This window comes from Lithobates pipiens, unplaced genomic scaffold (genome assembly GCF_037356315.1).
Source record: "Lithobates pipiens isolate NorthernLeopardFrog02 unplaced genomic scaffold, aLitPip1_a1.2 Scaffold_16, whole genome shotgun sequence".
Taxonomy (NCBI): Eukaryota; Metazoa; Chordata; class Amphibia; order Anura; family Ranidae; genus Lithobates; species Lithobates pipiens.
The window spans coordinates 589,264,040-589,276,363 of record NW_027507748.1 but is presented as its reverse complement, the minus strand read 5'-3'; the positions used below and the strand labels follow the sequence as shown (position 1 = coordinate 589,276,363).

At 41.3% G+C, this 12,324-nt stretch overlaps 1 protein-coding gene across 4 annotated transcripts in view; it reads left to right on the top strand.

Annotated features, from left to right (window-relative positions):
- TNS2 (tensin 2) overlaps positions 1 to 12,324 on the top strand; it is a 275,183-nt gene that overhangs the window by 166,233 nt on the left and 96,626 nt on the right. For all 4 annotated transcript variants that reach the window (XM_077483895.1, XM_077483898.1, XM_077483897.1 and 1 more), the window contains exon 5: positions 1,790 to 1,828. In XM_077483895.1, the coding sequence (XP_077340021.1) occupies positions 1,790 to 1,828 (39 nt within the window). The remainder of the gene's footprint in view (positions 1 to 1,789; positions 1,829 to 12,324) is intronic.

Sequence of the window (12,324 nt, the reverse complement as noted above, 5' to 3'; positions counted from 1 at the left end):
GCCTTAAGACAACAGCCAGTATTTATGGGAATGGGGACTTTAAAGCCAAATTTAAAAACTGCAAGGAACTCATCTCTAAGTGCCAAATTCCATATCCTTTAATCCATACACATGCTCAGATCCTTGGTGATGCTCAGGATGAAAAGACTATTGTGTGTAAATACCTGCTTATCCAACACCAGAGAATATAATATAATCCTACTGTAAATGCAGAGACTGCAGGTAAGAGATCTATGACATACTCATGCTATCCCTTCACGCTTCCTGATTTTAAATATCAGCTGCCATAGAGAAGCTATTTTAATTAACATAAAATAGTGTATATATATATATATATATATATATATATATATATATATATATATATATATATATATATATATATATATATATATATATATATATATATATATATGTAAATATAAAGTATTTCCAAAGTGCAGTTCATTGGAAGGACTTGCCGCATACACACGACCGACCGGGGCATTTTTATATTTAATTAGGATCGTGTATGGGCTCCAGCTGACTTTTTTTCCCCAAAAGTCTGATCGACCTAAAAATAAAACATATTTTAAATCTTTCCGACGGACTTGAGTCCAGTCTAAAAAATCAGTTCGTCTGTATGCTAGTCTGACAGTCGAAAACTGACTCTAGGGCAGCTATTGGCTACTGGCTATGAACTTCCTTATTCTAGTCTGGTTGTACGTCATCACGTTTGAATCCTTTGGACTTTGGTGTGCGTGTGTGTGGCCAAGTCCGTTCGTTTGGAAAGTCAGTCAAAACTCTGCTGAAAGCCCTTTGGGAAGAGAGTCCGACCTAGTCTGTTGAAAAGTCCGGTCGTGTGTACGCGGCATTACAGTAAAACCTTGGTTTGAGAGTAACTTGGTTTGAGAGCGTTTTGCAAGACAAGCAACATTTTTTTAAATAAATATTGACTTGATAAACGAGCGATGTCTTGATATAAGAGTAGCGTCATGTCACAACTGAGTATAAAGGAGAAGAGAGGCACCTCTAAGTTTAGCATTATGGTTATATTTAATGACGGTACACCATTTAGCAACTGGTTGATGATTAAAACAGGCACATCTAAGTATGCAGTCATCCGGGGTAAATTTGTCCACATAGACCGTTCTCCGCACTGCCATTGACGTCGTCCCTTCCACATTGCGCTCCACGAGTGCTTCAAGCCTCCCTTTCAGGTCGCTTTACATCAGGGTAGTCTTCCCGGTCACTATTGCAGACTGACAGGGGCGAGAGCCGGAGGTGTGGAGGATGGTCTATGTGGACAGCTTTACCCCGGATGCCTGTATACTAAGATGCGCCTCTTTTAATCATCATCCATATGAGTTGCTAAATGTTGTATCTCTTCATTAAATGTAACCATATTGCTACACTTAGAGGTACCTCTCTTCTCTTTTATACACCATAGCTCCTGATGGATTTTTCTTCTAATCCCCTTGTGGAGGCTTCTATTTGTGAATGGACATTTTATGGTTACACAACATATCACGTTGCTATAATCTTTTTATATGGACTATGAACTGAAGGATTTATAAATAAATGGTTGTGGAATGAATTATCTGAGTTTCCATTATTTCTTATGGGGAAATTCGCTTTGATATAAGAGTACTTTGAATTACAAGCATGTTTCCGGAACGAATTATGCTCGCAATCCAAGGTATTACTGTATATACAAACTAAATATTTTTAGTTACATTTGTGTTTAGTGGTCTTATTCAGAAGTTACTTGTGCACAGTTATAATAACTGACCTGTGTGTTCTCTTGCAGAGGAGAAGAACTGCTCCGGGGCCCAGCATACAGCACATGGTGAGGAAGGGATGGGGTTAATGGATGCAGGGAGGAGTGGAATGGCTGGCTAGGAAAGGGTGATGGAAATGAGCAGGACGTGGCTGGATGTCTGTGTGAAGTTTTTGTTGGCGGCGATTAAGGAGAAAGTGACACAGCCAGTTCTAGAGTAGATGATGAGAAGGAGGGGCAAGAGAAAAGGAAAACCATCAGGGCAGACACTGTTGTATATAGAAACTTGTCTACATTAGGTAAATCTGTTGATCCGTTCTGCAGTTTGTTTTTCAACCTTCAAAAGAAACACTTGCTTGCACAATGTCATGGATTTAGGAACTGGTCTCAGCTCTAATGCCCTGTACACATGATCGAACAAAACCATGGATTTTTGTTAGAAGGATGTTGGCTCCAACTTGTCTTGCATACACACGGTCACACAAATGTTGGCCAACAATTACAAACGTAGTGACGTACAAGACATGCGTGATATCTCCATTACGAATGCTAGTTATATCTCCGGCTCGTACTTGATTCTGAGCATGCATGGACTTTTGTCACACGGACTTGTGTTCACACGATCAGAAAGTCAGAAAACAAACATTTGTTGGTGAAAAATTTGAGAACCTGCTAGCCAACATTTGTTGGTGGAAAGTCGGACAACAAATGTTCGATGGAGCATACACATGGTCAGACTTTCTGCCAACAAGCTCACATCCAACATTTGTTGTCGGAAAACCAGATCATGTGTACGGGGCATAAGAGGGGCCAAGAATAGTCAGAAACTTCAAAAACTATGATGGTGAGATCTGCCCATCTGCTAAAACTCACTGCAAGCCCCCCCCCCTGCCCTCTCAAACCAAAAGTATGGATGGGAAAAAATCACCTGTGAGGGCCATAGCTTTTCCATTTTTGGATGTAGTGACAAGCAATTCAGGTGCCCACAAATCTCTATCTAACAGACCACTCATTAATACATTTTTCTGCAATATACTGCACCACAATGCACAGTAGCACGTTATTGTGTAATGCGATGCACTGCAACTCACATGCATTGGTGCGCCATTAAGGATGAATGGCAAGATGACGTAATAGGGTTTATTTACTAAAGGCAAATAGACTCTTCAAGTGCAGTTGCTCCAAAGCTTAGTAAATAAGGTAAAGGTTCACTTTGCAAAGAATACCCAATCACATGCACAGAAAATTAAAAAAAAAATGCATTCTTCATAGCACGTGATTGGTGGTTTTGCCAGCAGAGCTTCTGCTCATTTAATAAGCTCTAGAGCAACTGCATTTTGCTAAGTACACAGTCTATTTGCCTTAACTGCTTGCTGCCCACCCACCGTCAAATAACGGCAGTGTGGTGCAGCTCTTGTTCTGGGATGCCGTCATATGACGGCGTCCCAGAATGACCGCTCTCATGCGCCCGCGGGGCACATATCATGGCGATTGCAGCCGCGCTGTATTGCTAGGACACGGCACGACCCCGATTTGTGTAAAGAGCCATGTCCGCGGCTCTTTAACCATGTGATTGGCTGTGTCCAATCACAGCCGGACACATGTAAACAAGGAAGTGCCGGTAATCGGCTCTTCTTGCCTCGCACTGATAGGTTGTGAGGAGAGATCAGCGGGATCTCCTCACAGGGGGACATCTAAGGCTGTAATCAGGGCACTGATCAGTGCCCTGATTACAATGAATAAATATAGTGTCACAAACAGTGCCCACCATTGCCCACCAATGCCAGCATTTAGTGCCCACCAGTGGCAGCAATCAGTGCCCACCATTGCCCACAAGTGCCACCAATCAGTGCCCATTAGCAATGCCAGTCAGTGCTGGCAATCAGTGCCCATAACTGCTGTCTATCAATGGCAATTAGTGTCACCCCTCAGTGCCACCCATCAATGCCCATCAGTGCCCATCTGTACCGCCTATCTGTGCCACCTATCAGTGCCACCTATTAGTGCCCATCAGTGCCACCCAACAGTGCCCATCAGTACTGCCTATCAGTGCTCATCAGTGTCACATATCAGTGCCACCTATCAGTACCCATAAGTGTGGCATATTAGTGCCGCCTCATCAGTGCCCATAAATGCCACCTCATCAGTGCCCACCAGTTCAGCCTATCAGTGCTGCCTCATCAGCGCACATCAGTGAAGGCGAAAAATTACTTAGATACAGAATTTACTGACAGAAAAAAAGTAAAAAACATATTTTTTTAAATTTTTTTGGCCTTTCTTTTTGTAAAAAATAAAAAACCCAGCAGTGATTAAATACCACCAAAAGAAAGCTCTATTTGTGTGAAGAAAATGCTAAACAATTTGTTTCGGTACAGTGTAGCATGACCGCACAATTGTCATTCAAAGTGCGACAGCGCTGAAAGCTGAAAAATGGCCTGAGCAGGAAGGGGTGTAAGTGCCTGGTAGGCAAGTGGTTAAGTAAATGAACCCCAATGTGTGCACTACATTCCCACAAGGCAAAAGTGTAAACCCAACCTTGTGCTTTCTACATGCATGCTGAACCCACTGCTAGTCAGACTAACATTTACATAATAATAATAACTGCATAATGTCAGCAGAGTTCCTCTTTAAATGCATTACATTTTGGGGGTTTTTTTCCGTTGAAGCGCTCGTCAGAAACTTTTGCTTGGGTGTCTTCCACAATCATGCTAAGCATTTCTGGCACAGAAGTTGTTTAATAGAGTATAACATATTTCTCGCAAAACATTTTCTCTTGCCAATGTACATATATTTCTATACATGCTAAAATGTCTTAATCATAAAGCTGTGAATATCTTGTAACTTCATTACTTATAAAAAAAATAAAATGCTGAGTGTGGAAATTGGTACCATGACTAACATTCCTTTTACGAAAACTCACAGTATTACTTTTATTAAGTCCTTCAGAAAAATGGGTTGTGAGTAAATCTATCTGAAGTTTTATATTTCCTCTATTAAATTCAATTTGTTAAAAAAAAAACTAAAAAAAACTAACTTTAGACAGTAACTTGCAAACTTGCAGGTAAGCTGGTGGTTCCTTTACAAAGAATGTTCATATGGTTCTCTGGGAAGGTCACTCTTACTATTCTATGCTTTATGCAGCCCCTATTCAAGACAAAATGCAATCTTTGTAAGGCCCCTCTATGTTACAGACTCATAGAGAAATCATGAAGAAAGAAGTTACAACTGTAGAAATTCTGCTCGCTGTCAAACAAGCTAAATCCTCCAAAACCCCCGGCCCAGATGGCTTTATGGCTTTGTACTACAAAAAATGTGCTCCTCAGCACCACATTAATCAAAACTTTTCAATGCACTGCAGCAAGGTTCAGATAAAGATTCCAACAGAACTCACATCTGTATAAACCCTAAACTCAAGAGTAGACTTCACACCAATATATCTAATTAAGGTGTCCGTTTAGTATATTTTGATATTTTACATCTCTGGAGTTCTCTGCTCTTCTCAGAGATATTTGTTCTCACCCATGTGGCAGTTTAATATATCATGTAGATCACTTCTCCCACTGAGAATAGAAGTGATCTACAAACGCTCTGAGAACCCTGAACGGCTTCTGTTTCTGTAATCTCACGATAGCTCAGGAGATTTCAGTATCAGAATCCCAAAGTGAAATAGGAAGCACTCCACATACACTGCACATATTAAGTTAATAATAAAGATATAATCCCCCTACCCAATAAACAGACACCCCATAACTGTAAAACATTCTAATTAATACATAACATATGTGCATATTTATGCGAATGGTGTATTCTGAAATGATAGTACCCTATTTGTCATGCAGATATGCACCATTCATATAAAAACAATAAATATATATATTAAATAGTTCAAAGTAATTTTAAAAAAGCATAACAATAAAAATATTAAATTAACAATTAAAATAATAATAAATAAATACATAATAATAATAAATAAATAAATATATATATATATATATGTGTGTGTGTGTGTGTGTGTGTGTGTGTGTGTGTGTGTGTAAAGTATATATGGCGTTTTTCACACAGGCGTATTAACATATACACTTATGCAAACGCAGTGTGTACTGGACTCATCTGATGCTCTGAATTTTACAGCCACCTTGCGTTATCAGCGATTCATCATCTGCGCAGCTGTCAAAATTACAGCATCAGTTGTACTTCTGTAGCCACAACACTTCCTTTATATATATGCCTATATATATGTGTATATCTGTGTGAGTGTATGTGTGTATATATATATGTATATATATATATATATATATATATATATATATATTTATATATATATATATATATATATATATATATATATATATATATATATATATATATATATATATATATTAGGGGTGCAACAGATCGTCACTGATCCGTGATTCGAATGGGTCACCCTGTTCGGATCAGCACACGCAGCGATCCGCGGTCTCGGCCTTAGGAAAGGTCGCAGCTTGGGCCTAGCTCTGGAGCGGCAGCTATCTTGGTGCACCCATCAGCCGTTTACGATTTGATCACTCTGTCAAATGATGGAGCGATCACTTGTAAACAAACGTCGGTTCCTCTCTCCCTTCTGTAAAGTGGAGGGGAGAGATCGGATAGAAGCAGCGCTGTGGGCTGGATCTGTAGTGTCCACAGCGCTGCTCTGTAACAATTGCAGTCACAGTCATCCCTCCATACTCTGCCAATACTCTGCAATTCCCTGCCAATACCGTGCCAATAGTCTGCCATACCCTGTCAATACTCTGCCATACCCTGCCAATAGTGCTATACCGTGCCAATACCCTGCCAATACTCTGCAATGCCCTGCCATGCCCTGCCAATAACGTGCCAATACTCTGCCAATACCGTGCCAATACTCTGCCAATACTGTGCCAATACTCTGCCAATACCATGCCAATACTCTGCCAATACCATGCCAATACTCCGCCAATACCGTGCCAATACTCTGCCATACCCTGCCAATACTGCCATACCCTGCCAATACCCTGCCAATAACGTGCCAATACTCTGCCAATACTCTGCCATACCATGCCAATAGTCTGCCATACCATGCCAATAATCTGCCATACCCTGTCAATACTCTGCCATACCCTGCCAATACTGCCATACCCTGCCAATACCCTGCCAATAACGTGCCAATACTCTGCCAATACTCTGCCAATACTCTGCCATACCGTGCCAATACTCTGCCAATACCCTGCCAATACTCTGCAATACCCTGCCAATAACGTGCCAATACTCTGCCAATACCGTGTCAATACTCTGCCAATACCGTGTCAATACTCTGCCAATACCATGTCAATACTCTGCCAATACCGTGCCAATACCGTGCCAATACTCTGCCAATACCGTGCCAATACTCTGCCAATACCGTGCCAATACTCTGCCAATACCGGGCCAATACTCCGCCAATACCGTGCCAATACTCTGCCAATCCTCTGCCATACCCTGCCAATACTGCCATACCGTGCCAATACCCTGCCATACCCTGCCAATACTCTGCAATACTCTTCCATACCCTGCCAATACTCTACCATACCCTGCCAATACTCTGCCATACCCTGCCATACCCAGCCAATACTTGTCAATACCCAGCCATACTCGGTAATACCCAGTCATGCTCAGCCAATTATTATTTGCTGATCCGAAAAATTATCCAATCCGTGACTCTGATCCCAGGAACGATCTGTTCCGTGAGTTTTTTGAAAATATATATGTATATATATATGTGTGTGTGTGTGTGTGTATATATACATATATATACATATATAATCTCTGTGTGTAATTGTATAGTTAATATATTTGTAACCTGCTGTTGGTGTATTTTTCACTGCAGTTAAGAAAGTTTTTACTTTAATTTTTGGCCACGGGAGAAGGAAGAAGCTATTCTCTGGCAGAGATCTCCTGATATCTCCACCTCTGGGCTGGAGAAGCCAGAAAGGAGAACTTGAAAGAGAAGCACAGAGATAAAGTGGCATCTCTGTTTACTAAACATGCCGTTTCTGTTGCAGTCAATGCAGCCGTTCTGTGTTCTGAGATGAGAAGAGAAAAAATAGTTCTCCAGCACTCATCTCGGTATATTAAACCTGCAATGCTCTGAGATAAGCAGAGATCATCCTGATCTCAGCTTATCAAAGTTTACTAAACGGACACCTAACTGTGACATAAAATTATTGAGAAAAATCAACCCTTGCTGGCTCAGTGGATATTTGGAGTACTATAGTCATACAGAGGAAGCAGGCTTTGTTTCCAAAAGCCAGAAGGCACGCCAGATCAAAAAGGCAATAGACATCATCTCTACTAGCCTTAAATTTGGACAACAAGGGGGTTTGAAAGGGAATGCTACTTTTCTCTAGACCTGCATAAGGCCTTTAATAAACTATCCTGGCCATACTTATTTCGCACTCTGACCATATGGAACTTTTTACCCAAATTACTAACCTTCTCTTCATTCCTCCCCCACAGGGAATGTCACAGTAAAAGGGTATAAAGGGGCCAAATGTTGGGTAGCACCAGCCGGTTCAATAGAAACTGGCCAACATTTGGCCTGTGTGCACTGCAGTCAGTCTGACAGAAGGTGGGCTTCTGACGAAGGGGCATGACTGAAAAGGTCTGCTGATCAGCTCCCGATCACCGCTCTCAGCCAATAGCTGAAAGTGCTTACAGGAGTGTTCTGGCGCACGAGGGGGGGGGGGGGCTCCTCCCTGTCAGAACACAATGGAACAGCTGAGGGGGTTGCTGTACTAATGCTGGATGGTTAGTACAGCGGCTCCTCCTGAGCTGTCTTTTTTTTTGCACTCAGCCCTGTTACTCTTGTTTATCACTTCTCCAATGACCAGTCTACCCAAATTGTTTAAAACCCTGACTGAATTTGGGAATATCTCAGGACTCAAAGTAGAACTGTAGGCCAAACTTGTTTTTTTGTATAGAGCAAATGAGGGTTATAACCCCTGTCAGATTTTTATTCTGTGATTTCCCTTGACTTCCTGTCCCATAGTCAAAGCGGGAAATGAGAGGAAATCCCTTAAATTAAGGGAATTCCTTTGGGACCTCCAGTGTCCCCATTGGAAGATTTCCCCTCTCTTACTTTTGTGGGAAAAACCCAAAATTTGGGAGATTTTTTACGTTCACTTTCAATGATAATGCTAAACAGAACAAAAAGAAAGGGCGAATCACCTTAACGGGGGCATAGACAGCAATTAAAACTTCCAGACTGGATCAATATTGAATCCCAGGTGAGTTCTTCTCACTCCATAGACCAGGGTTTCTCAACTCCAGTCCTCAAGGTGCCCCAATGGGTCATGTTTTCTTGGACCTACAGGAGATATTTCTTGGACCTACAGGTAAGCCTTAATCTAGGCTTACCTGTAGGTCAAAGTGTGTTGTAAGGGTTTACAACCACTTTAATTCCAGGTTGTGAGGCAACAAAACACGAAAAATGCCAAAGAGGTGAATACTTTTGCAAGACACTGTATATTACCTTTGCTTTCCAAGCTTCAGACGGCTTTGTCTGGACCTGAAATCTGCCCCCTGAACTAAGGTTTAACCTACTGAACTCACATTACGCCCTGCTAACAATGTTTGTACCCCTAATATCTTGATGTTGCATCATGACAGAATGACCAGCTGGCCACATGTAAAACTTTATTGCAATTTGACTTGCATGTGCCTTAGGACGTGCTAGCAAATTTGACTACTTCAGAAAGCACCAGCGACTATCAGAATACCCAAACAATGACTGCATGTGTTTGCCAAGCCGTGTGGTGTAAGCATATTTTATTCTTGTATGGCCAGTTTAACAGTTGACCTGGATCTGAAGCTGGCCATTAACATGGGACAACTTACAAGGTTATGTCTGTGGCAGCAGGACGCACCTCTGGCCAATATTTCCTGGTGGCGAAGATAGTAAGACAGATATGTTCACTTACTGTTGTTCTTCCTAAAATTAGCCAGTGTCAGACCTGCCCCCTCCCGCTTCCATACCTGTAGCATAAGCAACCAACACATTAGCTTGTATTCTTCTGCATAACCCTGGCCAGAAATACATACATTTTCTTTATTCCTGCCTGTATTCCCTTTGGAGGGATTTCCTCTAACTCGCTATTCTGTCTGACACCATTGAAATATATAGAAAGTGGGGAGACTTTCCTGTATTTACTTTTGTATTTGACACCTGACATATAGAACAGAAGTAAGGAGAAGTCTCCTTTGAGGACATGAAAGACAATTAGCAGTTGGCCACAGTTCTAACTCTTCCCTACTTTTTGCAAACCCAAAACATTATAAAGTTTAGCCTGAGTTGGGTTTGAATGCATTTAAAAAAAAAAATATGACTTGGGCCATTGATCCAGAAATCACACCGCTATACTCATAAGTTATTGCATTCCCCTAGATAATAATCTGTCTGGCATACTTGCCATGCATACAGCCCAGAAAACAACATTGGAATGTGTGTCTCTGCAGAAATCATTGATCTGTATAGGAAAGCAGAATATATGCCAGAAGGCATGTGTGTAATCCATAACAGCTCAATAGGATTCATTGGCAGTAGGTTAGAACACCATAATGCACTTACAGTCAAGGGAGGTGCTAGCTTTATTAGCATTTTATTATATCTGTTTCAGCTTGCTTGATTGACTCACCAGTGAGTGGAATATCTCTGACATATAATATAGCTGGCCAGCTGCTTTTATATAAAGAGGAAAGGTTTAACAGGTCCCAGAAGCCAAAAAGCTAAAGCAGTGAATAATGTATGGCAAGCAGCTATATGTTGCTGTCATTAGGCTTCAGTAATAAATTCATTGGGGAAAGTTTAGGGCGTTGTATCGGGTATTTAACTACTGCACCATGTTAATCATTCAGTACACTAACAGCTGTTGTACAGTGCCTTGAAAAAGTATTCATACCCCTTGAAACTTTCCACATTTTGTCATGTTACAACCAAAAACATAAACTAATAGACCAACACAAAGTGGCACATCATTTTGAAGTGGAAAATGATAAATGGTTTTCAAAAATGTTTACAAATAAATATCTATAAAGTGTGGTGTGCATTTGTATTCAGCCCCCTTTAATCTGATACCCTAACTAAAATCTAGTGGAACCAATTGCCTTCAGAAGTCACCTAATTAGCAAATAGAGTCCACTTGTGTGTAATTTCATCTCAGTATAAATACAGCTGTTCTATGAAGCCCTTACAGGTTTGTTAGAGAACCTTAGTGAACAAACAGCATCATGACGGCCAGGGAACACACCAGACAGGTCAGGGATAAAGTTGTGGAGAAGTTTAAAGCAGGGTTAGGTTATTAAAAAAATATCACAAGCTTTGAACATCTCACCGAGCACTGTTCAATCTATCATCTGAAAATAAAAAGAGTTTGGCACAACTGCAAACCTACCAAGACATGGCCGTCCACCTAAACTCACAGGCCAGGCAAGGACAACATTAATCAGAGAAGCAGCCAAGATGCCCATGGTAACTCTGGACTATTAGTCATGCGCTCCACAAATTTGTCCTTTATGGGAGGGTTGCAAGAAGAAAGCCATTGTTAAAGAAAGCCATAAGAAGTCCCGTTTGCAGTTTGCGAGAAGCCATGTGGAGGACACAGCAAACATGTGGAAGAAGTTTCTCTGGTGAGATGGGAACCAAATTTTACTTTTTGGCCTAAAAGCAAAATGCAATGTGTAGTGGAAAACTAACACTACACATCAACCTGAACATACCATCCCCACTGTGAAACATGGTGGTGGTAGCATCATGATGTGGGCATGTTTTTTCTTCAGCAGGGACAGGGAAGCTGGTCAGAGTTGATGGCAAGATGGATGAAGAAAAATGCAGGGCAATCTTAGAAGAAAACCTGTTAGAGTCTGCAAAAGACTTGAAACTGGGGAGGATGTTCACCTTCCAGCGGGACAACGACCCTAAACATACAGCCAGAGCTACAATGGAATGATTTAAAGCATATCCATGTATTAGAATGGCCCAATCAAAGTCCAGACCTAAATCTAATTGAAAATCTGTGGCAAGACTTGAAAATTTCTGTTTACAGACGCTTTCCATCCAATCTGACAAAGCTTGACCTATTATGCAAAGAATGAGCAAAAATGTCACTCTCTAGATGTGCAAAGGTGGTAGAGACATATCCAAAAAGACTTGCAGCTGTAATTGCATCGAAAGGTCGTTCTACAAAGTATTGACTCAGGGGGGCTGAATACAAATATAAAAGTCGCTTGGCACCAGTTCGGACTGGGAACCTTCATAGCCGTGTGCCAGTGTGCATTTATGTGCATCGTCATGCATTCATGTAGTCATGTAAGATACTAGCAGGGTTGCCAGGTGTTCATGAGCCTCTGCTGCGGATAGTGCTCTGACAGGGACAAGTTATGGACATTTTCAAAATCCCCCAGAGCCCCCCCTTTCCTAGACCCCTGATTTATTAAACCAGTCCTTCTCAACCAGGGTTAGTCCAGCGGCTGCTAGAGGGTTCCTTGAGCAATGAGCAACTTATACTTCTCAGATGAGTAACCGCTGG